The following is a 16,474-nucleotide window of genomic DNA, read 5'->3' on the forward strand; positions in this document are numbered from 1 at the left end:
AACGAATTTTAATTTCAAAATAAATATAAACATATGCGGCAAAATATCTGGTGAAAATCATTTTTTAATGCGGAGAAAAAACCATTTCCAGTCTAGACAGATTAGCTTCTACTTCAGATACTTTCAGCTCAGATGCCACACTCTCTCCGCTTTACGCGGAGCGTTTATTATGCTAAGTTGATTTTAGTTGAGCGTCAACTGCATAAATAATTATAAAGATAAGAATCGTATGATAGGCAATTGAAAGCACTCAGATAAAGTGATAACCGCGTAATTGGCATAAATTGTTAGAGGCAAGAATAAAAGTTAAGACGAACATAGAATAATGAATGCGAAAGCTTGCATTCTATCTTAGCTAGTTAGTTCTGAACAATAGTTGTTAACTGTTAGACATTCTTGTGATGAGCAGCTAGCTAGTAACGGTGTAAACAAAGTACTACTGGGTGAAAGTGATGAAAAGTGAAAGTATAGTGAAATAGTATTCGCTAGTAAACTGGAACCTCCTCTTCTCCAAAGGACGTATCATATCAAAATGTCCTCTACCAACCCGAAGTCTTGTAATACCTTCCCCCTTTGGTTGAACCAGGATTACATCGAAGACGCAATTCGTTTCAAGTTCGAAGACAACTCCATAACAATTCTGAAATATGAAGCAGTTCCAGCTACGTCTAAAGGTGATAACTACGCGAGTGTTATGATTCGAATTGGTGTGGAGTATGTGAGCAATACGTGCAATGAACCCCGAAAGGCCAGTTACATCTTGAAAACTTCCTTCCAGCAACTACCCAACCCTTTACCAAATGACGCGTTAGTATCTTGTGGCGTATATCGTCGGGAGATGCTTATGTATGAAGCAATCTTCCCTCAGTTTAAAGATATTTTACTAACTATCGGATATAGTGAAGATCTGGTCGCGGATGCCATTAAGATTGATCATCTACGAGAAGGGATGCTTTTGGAAGATCTGAAAGATCGACACTATGTAATGTTACAACGGAAAACCGGATTGAACTTAGAACATGCAAAGCTTATTTTAAGAAAACTTGCAAAATTCCATGCAGCCTCAGTCATCTTGAATGAGATGGAACCCTCAGTTTTCAGTGAATTCGATCGGGGTGCTTTCAATAAACATACTAACTCTCTGGCTCAATTTTATATCGGCTGCATGGAAGAGTGTACCCGGGCAGTTTGCAGTTGGAAGGGGTTTGGAGCGATTGGCGCTAAATTGAGTAAAATTAGAGATAAAGTTATGGAGTATGGAACGGGAGCATTTGAGGCTAAAGACGATCGTTTAAATGTTCTCATTCATGGCGATCTGTGGACCAACAATGTTATGTTCAAGTACGATAGTGGCGGTGAAGTTATAGATGCAATTCTCCTGGATTTCCAGTTTAGCTGCTGGGCCTCGTCGACACTTGATTTGCACTACTTTTTCCACACATCGTTGACTGAGGATGTTCGAGATAATCATCTGGATGACCTAGTTCAGTATTTTTATGCGAATTTAGTAGATACTCTTCGTGAATTAGACTACGTCGGGTCAACTCCATCACCGCAAAAATTCTGGGCTGAATATATCGAGACCAGTGTGTATGGTAAGATTGGTGGAAGTTCAAGTACCAATTAGCCGATAGTATTGAGAGATTGATTCAATTGATTGATATTTTTCAGCCGTTATAACAGCTTGCGTGGAGCAGTCTATAATTTTATTTGATAGACCCGTGGATGATGATGATTGCAACATATTTGGGAATGATGAAGAGGCTAAAAACTTTAGAAAAATTGTTTATAGTGATGCGAATGTTGAAAGGAATTTGAAGAAATTATTGCCGATTTTTGATCAGCAAGGGCTGTTGGATGTGAAATAAATTTTATTGTTTGTGGGAATATCACTTGGTTTTCTTTTGAATTATCCTCATAAAGTCTCCATTTGTTGAACATCTTTGCCATGACAAACCTAACAAGTTCTGGATCTAGGTTCCACATATGGGGAAATGTGGATCATTCGATCAGATTTAGGGTAATTTGGTGTAAGTTTTCAATTTTTTCATTTTTTGTTTGGGCCAGGACGTGAAATGCATTTACATACATAGGGGCGGATTCCTGTCTCAGATAGACTACCTGGATCACAGTTTCTTTTTGGGAGTCGATGCATTACAAGCTGCGGTAATAAGGCTCATTGTTGAATGAACTAGCGATTCAGTTGCAGTTCTTCTGTCTGCGTCTGGGTCTTGTCGCTGATTTAGTTCTCTTGAGGGAAACTCGACAAATTTTGCCACGTCGGGAAGTGGATGCTTGACTTTTTGTTTTCTGTAACTCTTCCTTGAAAACCTGGGGGAACATGAGCTACATCTGAAAATGACAGTATTTCATCGAATCACAAGTCTTCGCTTTGTGTCCGGGTTCGCCACATTTGTAACACAAAAGTGCTTTTGTCCTGCTCCTTGCAAGCTTCGCTATATATCTGTATGCCCAGGATTTAAAGCAGCGGGTAGGAACTGCTCTTCGCCTTATTCTTCAAATCCCCCTTTTCAGAATTAGTGAGACAATCCAGATTATTATTTCAAGGGTGCATATGGGTTCTAGGCTGGAAACCACTGCCTTCGGGCCTAAAATGCTTTGAACTGACTGTCAAGCGTACTATTCTTTTCGATCTTCGAGTCAAGCTCTATAAGTGTATCACAAGTTCATGTCCGCCTGATAATGGTTTAGCGTTGTTGCGGACTTCTCGAAGAACTTCCGCGACAGATCGGCTTAATGAGAATGGCTTCTAAATAGGTTTGCCTATTTTCTTTTTCTTTCACGCTGATGTTGTAGTCGATTTCGATTTTGCTATAGTGGAGTCACTGCTGTTGCTCTTCAACTTAATTTTCTCCTGTTTTCGACTTTGTTTAGTCCGCTAGGTTACCACCTCACGGAATTCTTCCTGTCGTGTCCTCGTCGACAAATCCCCACTGTTTTCCCCTTGCCTACTTTTGTTAATTTTTGTTTTCCCCTCTGTTGCGGGCTGAGGGTATAGCAACTAGAGGCTGCACTAGCGATGTGCTTTTTCCTGAGTTCCTCTTCGACTGTCGTCCAGGAGTTTCGCTGGTGTGCAATAAGGTAAAGCAGTTCTTCCATCTCTATTATACCATTTCTTACATCCATGGATATGTTTCCCTGGAGATGGTAGCAGTCTTCATTATCCGTAGGACCGCCCCGCACTTCTTGAGTAGCTTTTCTGTCTTTATCCTTGTCGGATGAGTTCCATCTTCTGCGGTGACATGAACTGCGTTTCCGCCTGCTTACTGAGTTTGTCATCCTTTTTTTCCATCAAAGGGGTGCCATGCAGCTCAGAGTTTGCTGTCCTTTCTCGTGGCCCCTTTTTCGAAATCGAATTGATGGCGTTTCTCCTTTTTTGACTACCAGGACTATTAACTTCTACGGTATCACTCGCTTTTTTATTAACAATCGTCTTCACCTTTGGGACAGTGGGCCTTTCTACTTTTTCAGCAGGTGACCATCGTAAATTGGCACTTCTTGCAAACAGACGTTTAGCTCGAATAATTATGTACATAGTGCGCCATATCCCACATAGGGTTTATTGAAGACTGTATTAATCTGCGATAAAACTGCAAGAGCTACCTTTCACGTAGAAGTCCTAGGCAAACATGTGAAAATTAGGGCACGTAATTAATTAGGAATTTTTATATTTCATCATTGTCAACAATACAAAACGTGGAAAACATGGTATTTGCATTTGAAATTAACTAAAAATCTAATTTTTCTTAAAATATTCATAATTATAAAAATTTGCTCTCAACAAATTCTGGCAGAATTAGTTTCAAATGATTATAATAATTATTTGAATCAAATACTTTCATTCGCGTTTCCTTGGATTCCTCATCATTTAATACAAATATTGCAGGATCAGCTAAATCTGGATGATCTGTTGTTAGAATAGGGTACATGCAGCAAGCGGTTATGAGTCCTGTTAGATAAATGAAGTAATAAATTATAATTATAATCTAATGTAAAGTAAAGTATTGCCTATAATTATAAATTTGTTACTTGAAGAATATAATTGCTCAAAAACACAAATAAAATTTTTTAATTTTAATGAATCTTACCATGATCTCCTTTAGAATGAATTTCTTTGTTAATAATTTCTAAGCTTGGAAGATTATCATCCCCTAATTTCTTCAAAGTGTCTTGCAATGTTTTCAAGTACAATTTAATTAAGTCTTTACGGTGATTTCGAAAAACATCATCTGACCAGGATGAGTATATGAAATAATTGAAATCGATACCAGGAGAGCCGAAAAATCCTTCTTGAAAGTCAACCTAGGAATTAGAGGCAATTCAAATTTAGAATTATAAAGGAAACATATTGTTTTATAGTATTATGATACATAAAGAAGATATATAATTTATAATTTTCAAACTTACAAAAAGTACATCCAAATCTTTTCCGTCACTTTTAAATAGGAAATTATTAACCCACATATCTCCATGATTTAAAACATTGAATCCATTTGGATCTCTGGAGAAAATGTTAATTAATTTTTTGATGATATCTTTTCCATATGTTTCTAATTTGTTAGCATACTGAGATAAATCTTCTTTGGAGCTAACAAACTTTGTACATGTTTCTATTGTATTCTCGTAAATTGTATGCAATGGAGTACGGACCTCACCAATATTTCCTACAATGTGGTATTTGAATAGTTCAGGTTTCTGTAAATAAAAGAAAAAATTTTTCGAAGCAGTTTGTTCATAATCATGAATTACATGAGTTGAGACTAATTTAAAAAACTTTTGTTAAATTTGAGATAGTGCTGTTAATTTCCTAGCTGCATCTTTACATGGACTTTCATATACATATGATGAAAAATAAAAAGAAATGTTATAAATGTTAAAATTTAAAATCCATTGGGATGTTAGATAATTATTTTTTAGAATTACTTATTCAGAATAATATTGATTTGGATCTCACCTTACAGTATAATACCCTTGTGGTAGCATGGAATTTCGCTAGTTTTTCTAAGATTCGAGAGCAGTGCTCCTTGTTTAATCCTTTTCGAACATTTTCCATGGTGTATCCTTGTTCCTTTAGGTCTTCAAGAACTATGATTCGATCATCCACATAGATGGCTCTACAGGGTTAAGGATATTTATAAAATTTATAGGGAATATACACATCTCATATCAAGCGAATAAAAATCTGCATTGATACATCCTAATCTTCATATTTACTTTTGTTTTCTATTCTATCCATTTCAAAATATCTAAATAATTTTCTTCTGCATATTAACCTTAAAATGAATCAATTATTATATTTAAAAAAAAAATTTATAAAAAACTTCTAGTTTTAAATACCTTGGTCCAAAATGTGTATCATCCCCAATACTTTTTAGCATATCCTCGCATTCTCCCAGGATAATCTTATAGACTTGCGATTCTCTATCAAAAATACTGAATTCGCTCTCAATCTCAGCTAGGACTTCGCCTCCTAAACGAGACTTCACTATGGTTGTTAAGGTTTTTGTGTGTCCATTTTGTCCCAGACAATATTGCATTCGTAGTCGAGATAGCGAACTTGCAAAGTTTTCACCTTTTTTGGTTGCTGATTCTACTTCGTATTTTAGAATTTCAACTTCCTGTTTTTCGTAGGCATTAAGGATTTTATGTATGTATCCATCGTTTAGATATTCGGAAATGGAACTTTCAGAAGTTTGGTCGCTCATAGCAACGGTTAGTCTGAAAAGAATGAAAAATTGCAGATTATACTAAGTATCGAATTTTTTTTTCAGTTTTCAACTTATATGAAAGGATGCATTAAAAAAGATTTATAATTTGTGCACCCGGAAACCAATTCGTAAATTTAATATCTCGTGGTTATGCTAGTAACTTACTGCGCTTAACAAACAGAAAGAGACGTGGCATTTGTTCAAATACATGATAAAATTGCCATTAATTTATTACGTAAAATACTGCTAATGATGCACCTCGTAAGTGCTCATTTTTACTATCATCTTTAGATAGATATAGATATTTTCATATCAATTGGAAGAATCTAATGGGTCTCAATTTAAATAGTATTGGTAGTCACGGGAGTAATTTGAACTAATCAAGCAGAAGCCGTGAATATAAAGTACCCATCTCCATAATCTTAAGGAAATTTTTATGTATACTATTGAAATCCAATAAATTATTTATTTATACAAAAAGTGGGAAATTTCCGCAGTTATGCAGTTACGTACAATAGTAGCTTTTAAGTATTGCAAACCTTCGGTAATTATAATTCTCTATATATAGATTCCACTTGGTCAATAATTCTTGATCATCGAAGTATTAGTTGCTAATTTTGTATCGTATAACTTTAATTCTTCTTATGGTAAGGGTGGTGACTGTGGTACCGCGGATTCGCAGGATCATAGAGCCAAAATCAGGGCCGGGGTAAAGATTCTATGGGTTCATGTATTACCACTGGAACTTTATCTACTTCATTGTGTGTTTCTGTTTTCCTCCTATGCTCGGGCATCATTCGAGCAAGTTTTGAAAAAAGGATATCTGCCCAAAAAAGTGGTCCCTACACTAGGAACAGGCAGCAAGTTGCTCCCTAAGATAAGATGCGGGCTGCCATCAAGTAGATGGGGCACTCAGGACCACTCTATCCTCAAACAAGAAAATTTTAGAATAGGTTGCGTATGAAGATTTTTCAATCCTTTCCGTCTGGTATATTAGATAGTGGGAATGCGACCGTCCAAAATAACTTTACAATATCTGAAAATTGACTTCGATGCCTCTCTTTGTTCTTATTTTTCATCACAGTTCCTTTCGATTCTCCACAATTTTTAAAAAGAATGACGGATGGTTTCTTTTAAAGTAGAGGGAATTTATCGAAAGTTGTCTTACCTCTGCCCTGGGAGCAGAGTGACCGCGAACATTAGCTTACAAAACTTTGATAGCTCCATTATATACATTGGCAAATTAAACATGAATGCGAATTCTAACCAGGGTGAAAACGTCTTATTTGTGCTTAAATTCGGCTGAAGCATTTTTAAGGTTTTGTGTGAAACGAAATCTTATTAAAATCGATCTCCGTCTGTGCGTCTATCCGCCTATCTATAGGGAACTCCAGGCATTCAGGTTTTGCGCTGGGTCCACCAATTCGGTTTCTAAAAAGCTGTCGGCTGTTCTGACCTACGCCATCGCTTTATCTGAGGCAGGCTCTATTACGTCTTCTTTTTACATCATAGATGTTGTCCTTATTGACAACCAGGTGGTTGTGATATCGTTCATAAATTTCAGTCGCTCTCTATGGTTCTGAGTGTTGGCCGACCATAAAAGACAATGAACGGCGTCTTGCGGTAATGGAGACGAAGATGGTACGTTGGACTAGTGGCGTCATACGTTTAGATCACATCCGAAATGAGGATATCTGCGATCGTTATGGGGTTGCACCGATCGTGGAAAAGTTGCGTGAGAGGCGTCTTCGATGGTACGGTCACGCAGTTCGTGCAAACGAGAATTCACTTGCCAAGATTAGTCTGAACATCGAAGTCGATGGTAAACGACCAAAAGGCAGACCTAAGCAACGGTGGCTTGATACGCTGGATGGGGATTTGAAAGCCTCGAGATTGCACCCAGATCAGGCATTCGATAGAGCCAAATGGCGAAGCCGATCACGACGAGCCGACCCCGCTTGTGAACGGGATAAAGGCTGAAGAAAAAGAAGAAGAAGCTACGGAATAGTTCCTTCTCATGTTGGGGACAAACAATTGTTTTCCGAATGATTCTTCACTCGAATGCGGCCAAGTCTCCGAGCAATACATGATTGCTGGCTGTGGATTTGGTCGTCCTAGCTGTTATCGGTTGTGATTTCCGACCTTCGATAGGAGAAATTATCAATTGTCTCAAAGTTGTAGTCTCTTATCTTTAATGTTCTCATTTGATCAGTTCGATTTGGCGCTGTTGGTTCTTTAATTTTTGGTGTTGACGCCCCCTGCTCGATCTGGATTAAGGTAGACTGTACATCTCGGGTGGTTCTTTCTACAATCTGAATATCGTCAACATAGGCCAGTAGTTGAGTGGATTTGAAGAGGATGGTGCCTCTTGAGTTAATATCAGTTTCGCAGGGCCAAGTTGGTCAGGTTGAGCCTAATACAGAATTCTCTCTTGGCTGTGTACAGTTTGACCCTGCCCATGCTATCATAGGCGTCCTTGAATTCGTTGAAAAGATGATGCAACTAGTCATATTCCAACAATTTTTCCATCACTTTCCGCAGAGAGAAAATCTTGTTTGTTTCTGATTTGCCTGAAATGAAGCCTCTTTGGTACGGGCGAATGATGTTCTGGAAAAAAGGGTATCCAGCCTAGCAAGATAGCGGGGAATATCTTAAAGATGGTATTCAGCAACGTGATACCTCTATAATTACTGCAATGCGTGATCTCCCTGTATTTGTGTATGGGACAGATAATGCCTCGTTACCAGTGATCAGGGACTGATTCGCTATCCCACACCTTCAGCATTCGCTAATGAACCGTTTGGTGTATAAAGCTGCATCTTGCTGACTCGTTGGTAAACTTCCGTGATTAGTGTGGTTGCTCCTTGTTCTTTTAGAGTTCACAGACTTGTTGCTTCTCCCACACTTCCTTTTTCTATCTGTGAAGTCGCTTGTCCATTCGATGGAGTTGGTGACAGGTCTTTGCTTGTGACCTTTTTTTGCGTTGGTTGTGAAGACCAGTTTTCGATGTTTTATCCCCTGGACCTCTGTTGACTGCAGTTAATGCAGCTATAAGTGTTGCGGATGGCTGTGTTGTGGATGGTTTCAGAGTTATCTCTCACCTTTATTTTTAAGGGGATTCTAGGTGGTGTTGTTATCCGAGCCCGGAGCACCGTGCCAACGAAATAGTGATCTGAGTCTATATTGGCACCCCTATGACATTTTTTAAAACATTTTCGCAGAATTTTCTATTAGGAATTCCCGTATTTTTACGAGAATAATATAAATCACGCATTACCAATATTTGCCGTTTTGAGATTATAAACTTCAAAAAGTATGTTTATCTAGCAATAAATATCAGCTTATCTATAGGAAATCAGGCCACATTCCTCCTTGTTGTGAAATAATGCAAGTACCTAATTTTTAAAGATACTAATATAATCATAGATAACAAGCTGAGGTTATCAGCTGGCAATAAATGATAGCTAATAGATAGTATCAATTTTATGGAAAAATATAATTCTTTTTTACAATTGATCGGTTTGAATTTTTTTAGATACTAATACGGCCCGGAAAAAATAATAAATTTTTTGTAGGGTTGGTCATTTTATGGAATAGAAAGTATTTTGGTTTTCTTGTTCGTCATAGAAAATCAGAATAAAATTAAATATTTGATGATAATGTAGTGGATCTTTGTTATATATTCATGTATCTTGTTTTTAACAGAAATGATTAATTTGAACAAACATTTCTTTGATTTTACGCTAATAAATAATAAAAAAATAAAACGTATATATAAGTTAAGTCGTGTTGAGAAGCATCTGTTTGTTTTTAATTCTCGTGCGGCTTGAAAATGAAAAAAAAATATTGATTTTTGATATTTGCTTTTATTAGATTTGATCTGACACAAATCATCAACCTATTATCAAACATCTGCTATTCATTTTCACTCATACATATAGATATATGTAAAAAGTACATATTTCAATAAGATTTTTCATATTTTAATATAATTAACTTTTAGGTAGTCATACAAAGCCTTACAATTATTGAATTAAATTTTTTGATATGGTTTATGAGTATTGATAAGCTTGAGATCGTGACTTAATTCTTTTCTCTCTTCAAATTGCGAAATATCAAACCCAATTGCTTTCTTTAGCTTTTAATACCTCGAAGGTGATAAAGTAAACAAAGGTCACTATTTATTATTTTGAGAGTGTTAAAATTGACTCGACTAAATAAACAAGTATGAAATCGCGAAACTCCTTCACAGACCACTTTGATTGAGTTAAAACCCACCTACATGCTTTTTCAGTCGTTTACCCTATATTTCCCCAGTGTTAATGAATATCAATTGAATGACAGACTTACATAAGATACGGAATCTAAGTCGCAGGCGTGTAATGCCGTCAATGCAATTCCGCTTGAAGATACCGAGATCACGAACAGTTTTTCCAGCCGGAATCTTACTATCAAATGGCGCACACACTGAACACTGTATAATTTAAGCGACCTTGTTACTAATGCGCTAACCAATTACTTGATTAGCACTTAATTGCACTTGAATACTTTTGTTCAACAAATCTATCTTTTGCATAAATGCAGTGTGAAACTTAGAATACACTTCCCCGACCACGATCAGAATAGTAATCTTGACCAAAGCTCCGCGTGCAGTCACACTTGTGAATCAGGTTCTCCGACTTGTAAACAGTTCTAACGAATGATCTTGCACTATCTGAATTCCCGAGTAACCAACCTTACATTGATGACAGGAAAGATTAGATAAGATACATTTGTAAGCCCCGTCGAATATTAACTAAGCAAGTGAAGCCACACTCGGTCACTGAATATCAATCAATCAAAGTACTGCACCTTTGACCAAGACTCATTTGAACCAATTGTAAACTGCGCGTTGTATGGAAGCAGAAAGATACTAACTACGTGAATTAGATTTTCAACTTTTCAGATATCGCGACTGAAGCAACGAACGGGTTAACTATTTTATCTTCCTATCTTTTCTCAATGAGCTTTGTATTGACACCGCTGTCGGAAAATCTAAATAGAGATAGCTCCGGTTCGGAAGAAGAGAATAGACGTGGCTTCTCTTAAATTCGTTAATATTGTTCACCCCTGGTTGCCCCAGAAGTATTGGTGTCATTTCTGAGCTTTACGACTGATGGAGCTACAAAACTCGGATTTCGAGTCTCGAAGTTCGTTGTGTATATGCAGCTTATTGTTCCTAGAAGTTAATTTGAATTTATATCGGAGTCAAATAATGTTTAATTGAGGTTCTCTGGTATGTGTGATTGGCCTCAGAATCATTTTATAGTTTGGCTGAAACTGCACTATCAAAGTTTGCTAAGATCAACCCAATCTTCAATAGGGGTATCTTTTGGGACGTATGTTTGAAATTGATTTCACTTTGCTGCAAAAGCATGGATTCAACCTGAGAAAAGCGATGTTTATTATGATCATAGTAGTCCTGGTTAACCACGAGATACCTTCTTCACTTCTACAGGTTCATCCGACCATGAGTTCTACTTCACTAGCCGAGCTCTTTGTGAGGAACCAGAGACAATACGTAGATGACTCTGTGTTTTTAAATCCTTTTCTAGGATGGATCGCTACAGTCACACTCTCTTCCGTGCTTCCTTCAAAGGTTTGAGTACGACAAGAAGATACTTTTCGAAAATTCGTAGTAAGACTTCCATTATTCTTATGGCGCCCAGCGTGGGATTGTTTAAATGAGGGGACATGTTGGATTGCTAAATAAAGGTAGGCCTAGGATGGTCAAATAGAATGTAATTGATTTAGCTTCAGCGATACTTACATATATTGGTTTCAGGTAAGTAGTTCTAATTCTTTCTAATGCTGCAGCAGTCTTACCCTCATGACAAAATCATGCAAAGGATTGGTTTATGTTCTTCTGTTGCTTACAATAAGTTATTCAACGATTCAAGCTATACTGTATGGCAGTTAGGAGAAAATTTAAAATAGGGAAGGATTAAAAATATATCCAGCTACCTGTCTGGTACTAATTTGAGTTACTGCTGAGATTTTTTCCTGATTGTAGTTGACATGGTCCTCCTTTATTCAAAATGAATGGATTTGAATGCTTCAATCATTAACTGGCTCTTTGGAGCATTCCTAGTCAGTTCTTGGCCCAATTTTGACACATTCAGAGAGAGACTGAGAGAGCGAAAAGTGATGAAATTGAGAATAGCTGCCCTTGACGCAGTGACTTTAAAAATTCCTACAAAATTTCTAGAAAGATTCTGAGGTTGTATTGCCTTAAAAAAACATATGCTACTTAGCGGCCAAAAAAATATTTTTGGTTCTTATTACTTCTCCTAAAGATATTAATTATTAATTTTAGTTGCTCTTGGTTGGGAGCTCGTGATTCAATTCAGTAGCCTTTCTACCTTTGAGGCTACTGTTAGTCTCGAGGAGTGTATCTTCTTCAGTACATACTTCGTTTTTCCACTTAATATAGGCCAAGATACTCTTAATTTCTTTGAACTGTTGCTGATTACTGTTTCATCTTCGATAACTTCACTACAAAGAGAGGCTCGAGTTCACCAGAAATCGTGGCCTCATTTAGTGTCTACTCTAGTTAGTAGTATCAAGAATTTATGTAGTTAAGCATTCCTGTGTAGATTTGCCAAATATTGCATCGGGCACGTCCCTTTGAGCGGCTAGGGGAATGCTCGGCGAATGTATTGTAGGCTTGCTTGTGTATCCAGAGGTGTACATGTATAGGTATGCTTATGCGCAGGCCCGAGTAGGTAGGAGCAAAAAGCCTGCCCGTGGATAAAACTTGACCATATGAAAGGATAACCAGAAATAAAACCAAACATGAAAGAACAGAAGGAACTCGATTTTTCGCGGGTTCCCGCTATAATCCGAAAAAGCGATGCATGTGAGGGCGACGGCCGAAAATGCCGATGAAACTAACGTAGCCGCGACTCCGTGGGGCAAATGGAAAAGGGAGTCTCAATGCGGATGTGGAAGCTTGGAGAAAGGTAGCACCTAGAAAAAGATAAGATTGAAGGTTATTATCATCTCCAAAAGAGGAGAGGGGGGAGTGAAGGTAGACCCAGAAATTAACAATTTAGGAGATAATTTTAGTTGCACCAGACCGTCTTAGAAAGGGGACCTTATGTTCGAGCTCAAGAAGTCCCAGGATATAACGGGAGATAAATTCTTCAGTCAAATTGAAAACTTTTTGGGACAGGAAGCCGAAATCAGGGCTAGCAGGCTGGAAATCTCTCTGAAAGGAGGACGCTCACGAGGGTTTAGAAAATGAGTTAGCGGTAAAGACGTTCAAAAGCCTACGGTGGGATACAAATCGCCATCATAAATCTACCAGTGGAGGCAGCGCTCAAACTGTTGACAGCAGGGAGAGTAAGAATAGACTGCGTTGTTTGTTGCCTTAGGGATATAGTGTCGCAAAAATGATGTTTTAGATGCCTTGGCTTTGGTCACATCGTGAAGGCATTTTCTAGTGCCGACGCCAGATCAACGCAATGCAGGAGAAGCGTAGCGCTGGGCACATCATCATCAATCGCTGGGAAGACACGTGAGCCCGAAAAGTATTGTTTCGGAACTGGGCCAAATGAGGCCAAAAGAAAACGGGTTTACGGTTTGCTTCGCAATTGTGAAAATACAGAACCGGCTGGTGAAGCATGGAAAAAGGAGGAAAGATCAAAGGACAAGAAACGTGAGAGACGTGCAGCTGGAGATTTTCCATCTCCTTGTGCAAACAAAAAAAAAACCAAAAAAGGTTGATTATAGAAACGTGATGTGTTCGCCTTTAAAGTCCATTTTTCTGGTAATAGAATAAGAATACTGAAAAGTGTTTCTCCAACAATCCCTGCCAAGTTTGCCTATCCCAGATTTGATTTTGAAGAATATAAATTCGGAAAAGGATCGTATATTACTACTTGAAATTCCATTGAGGCCTAGTATCTGAAATGAGATTTAATAGAGAATAAATAAAAAAGATACAACATCCCCCATTAAATAATTTCAGTAATTTCAAAAGCTAAAAATAGACCTACAACCATGGAACAATCATCCCCAATAGTTTAAAGTAATCTTGGAGCACATCGCACTTCTCTTGAGCCATATTCGGAGCCTTATATAACCGAAAAGCTTAATCTGATCCATGAGGCATGCGAACAATATAAGTGCAATGCCATTGTCCATGATAACGTTACCAGTTGTTTCTCAAGTGATAAATTATCTTTGTTGATACAATATTATTTGTCTTAGGTCTCACTAGCTGGTCGTAATGGGAACTATTCTGAGATGAAAGTTAAACAGTCTGGTTGGCTCGTGGAATTTGATTTGATAGTTATAAAGCCAAGGAATACTATCCAGATGCTTTGTTATTTAGAGAAGATGGGGGCACTGGGTTATAAGTTTAGAAACGCCATTCGCTGACAGTTCTTTCTAGTTTAGATTTACTTTTTAGGAGGAAACTCATCGGGGTATCTCAACAGGAAGTGTAGAACAGTCCTTTAAGGAGGCAGCATCCGATGTTGAAACTCGTCGGATATCTCAACAGGGAATGCAGAATAATCCACCAAGGAGGCAGCATTCAATGCTGAAAGTAGTGGTCAAAGAGATAGTTCTCAACACTAGGGTATCTCAACAGGGAATGTAGAATAATCCTTTAAGGAGGTAGCATCCGAGGTTGAAGCTAGTCGGGTATCTCAACAGGGAATGTAGAATAACCCTTCAAGGAGGCAGCATCCGATGTTGAAACTTGTCGGGGTATCTCATCAGGAAATGTAAAAAGTCCTTTAAGGAGGTGCCATCCGAGGTGGAAATTCGTCGGGTACCTCAACAGGGAATGTAGAATAATCCTTCAAGGAGGCAGTATCCGATGTTGAAAGTAATGGTCAAACAGACAGTTCTTAACAGTAGGGTATCTCAGCGGAACAACACTAAACCCGATTTCTGCATACTATCTTATTTGCCATTTAACCTTGACTTCCTCTATTTAGAGATGAACGTTTTTGAACCAAAGGTGTACATAGTAAAACACAATTGGTAGCCACATGGTACATAAGAAAGAGCGTCATTAAACAGTTGCAATAACGTCAGTTAATAGCTGTAAATTAGCGAGTCTGAATGGCCCATTTAATCCTTCCTATAACAATCATCATGCTATCCGAGCTATAAAATCCCAGGTTACTTTTATCTTGAGGTCAGACCTATCCCGTCAAGTTTCGTTGAGCAACCACTATTGAGAGTCTTTGCCAATATGCCGGAGTGTAATAAGTGTGAATTAATTATTGAAAATTTTCAACCTAGTCCTGATTGGATTTGTTCAAATTACATGGAGAGAGCTTTGCAGGAAAAATATAACGATAAAAGTATAAGAATCGTCAATATATCCATAAAGCCAGCTACCGCGAAAGGTGACAACTATGCAAGTATTATATCGCGTGTGAAAGTGGACTACACCTGTCAAGGCGAGGATCAAATCCAGAACGGAAGTTATCTAATCAAGAGTTCATTCGAAAGTGATGAATTTGCAACAGAAAAGTTTTCACAGTACGGCGTCTACGAAAGGGAAATGGAAATTTATGGGAAAATTTTCCCAAGGCTTAAAGAAATGCTAGAAAACGTCGGGATTTATGAAGAACTTGTTCCAGATACGATTAGAATCGACTATGACCACGATTCTATCATGTTCGAGGACCTTGCAGTGCGATCGTTTGTAACACCAGAAAGACATCAAGGTTTGGACCTGGTGCACGCTAAGATGATCCTTCGGAAGCTAGCAATATTGCAAGCAGCTTCAGCAGTACTCGGTCATAATGAGCCTGAGATCTTTCAGTCCTATGATCGAGGAATGTTCAATCGTCATACAGAAGCCTTTAGTCCTTGTTATCTGAACAATTTGAAAGCTTGTGCAGAAGTTGTTAGTACGTGGCCTGGATATGAAAAGTGCGCTCAGAAACTGTTCGCTCTGGAAGGGATGCTTATGGAGTACGGCAAGAGAGCTTTTGATAGAAAAAATCATCATATCAATGTCCTAGTGCATGGGGACCTATGGATGACCAACGCCATGTTCAAGTACAATGCTGAGAAGAAGCCGATTGATGTGATTATCATCGATTTCCAGTTTAGTTGCTGGAGCTCACCAACCATTGATTTGCATTACTTCTTGAATACGTCGCTAACTGATGAGCTTGCAAGGAATAATCAGGACGAATTGGTCCAATACTATTATGAGACCATGGCAAACACGTTGCAAAGTTTAAGTTTCAAGGGGAAAATTCCGTCATTGAAGGAATTCTGGATGGAGTACATGGAAACGAGTTTTTATGGTGAGTGGTAAGCATGTCGTGATTTTTGACTGGAACTTATTAGAGGTTTTTTTTTAAACAGGATTCGTATCTGCATGTCTGGTGCAACCAATTCACATCAACGATCAAACGGAAGATGCCGATTTTGCGGCTCTGATGAAGGAAGACGAGCGAGCTTTAAAATTTAAGAGGACAATTTACAAAAATGAAAGAGTACATCGAACTTTGAAGAGGGTCTTGCCTATCTTTGACCGACGGGGTTTGCTGGAAGTTCATCAATAATTAGGGGGTGTCTATGAAAGTACGATTTTGTTATTTGAATTTAGCAACTGCTGGTATTGATATATTGGTGATATTATTAGTGTGATATTTTTTGCATAAAGTATTCGTAAAAGGTATGAGAAAGTAGGATTTAGAATAAAGGAACAATCATATTAGATGAAT

General features: G+C 37.9%; 2 protein-coding genes across 3 annotated transcripts; one reads left to right on the forward strand and one right to left on the reverse strand.

Annotated features, from left to right (window-relative positions):
- The first annotated feature begins 372 nt into the window (after positions 1-372).
- On the forward strand, positions 373-16,473 carry LOC119658956. Its single transcript, XM_038066829.1, has 4 exons — positions 373-1,595; positions 1,672-1,866; positions 14,882-16,051; positions 16,113-16,473. Exons 1-4 carry the CDS (start codon positions 533-535, stop codon positions 16,310-16,312), a joined length of 2,628 nt encoding a protein of 875 aa, XP_037922757.1. The 5' UTR covers positions 373-532; the 3' UTR covers positions 16,313-16,473.
- On the reverse strand, positions 3,670-10,760 carry LOC119658712. Of its 2 annotated transcripts, XM_038066328.1 has the most exons (7): positions 10,080-10,760; positions 5,359-5,739; positions 4,976-5,135; positions 4,589-4,716; positions 4,429-4,522; positions 4,110-4,323; positions 3,670-3,970 (listed from the first exon to the last, which is right to left on the reverse strand). In XM_038066328.1, the coding sequence occupies exons 2-7, from the start codon at positions 5,724-5,726 to the stop codon at positions 3,783-3,785; spliced, it is 1,152 nt and encodes a 383-aa protein (XP_037922256.1). In that variant the 5' UTR covers positions 5,727-5,739; positions 10,080-10,760; the 3' UTR covers positions 3,670-3,782. The 2 variants fall into 2 exon arrangements, with proteins under 2 accessions (XP_037922256.1, XP_037922255.1); XM_038066327.1 differs by having other exon boundaries at positions 4,429-4,716; positions 10,080-10,756.
- Position 16,474: the final 1 nt, after the last annotated feature.

The sequence above is a fragment of the Hermetia illucens genome, chromosome 6 (assembly GCF_905115235.1).
Source record: "Hermetia illucens chromosome 6, iHerIll2.2.curated.20191125, whole genome shotgun sequence".
Lineage (NCBI taxonomy): Eukaryota > Metazoa > Arthropoda > Insecta > Diptera > Stratiomyidae > Hermetia > Hermetia illucens.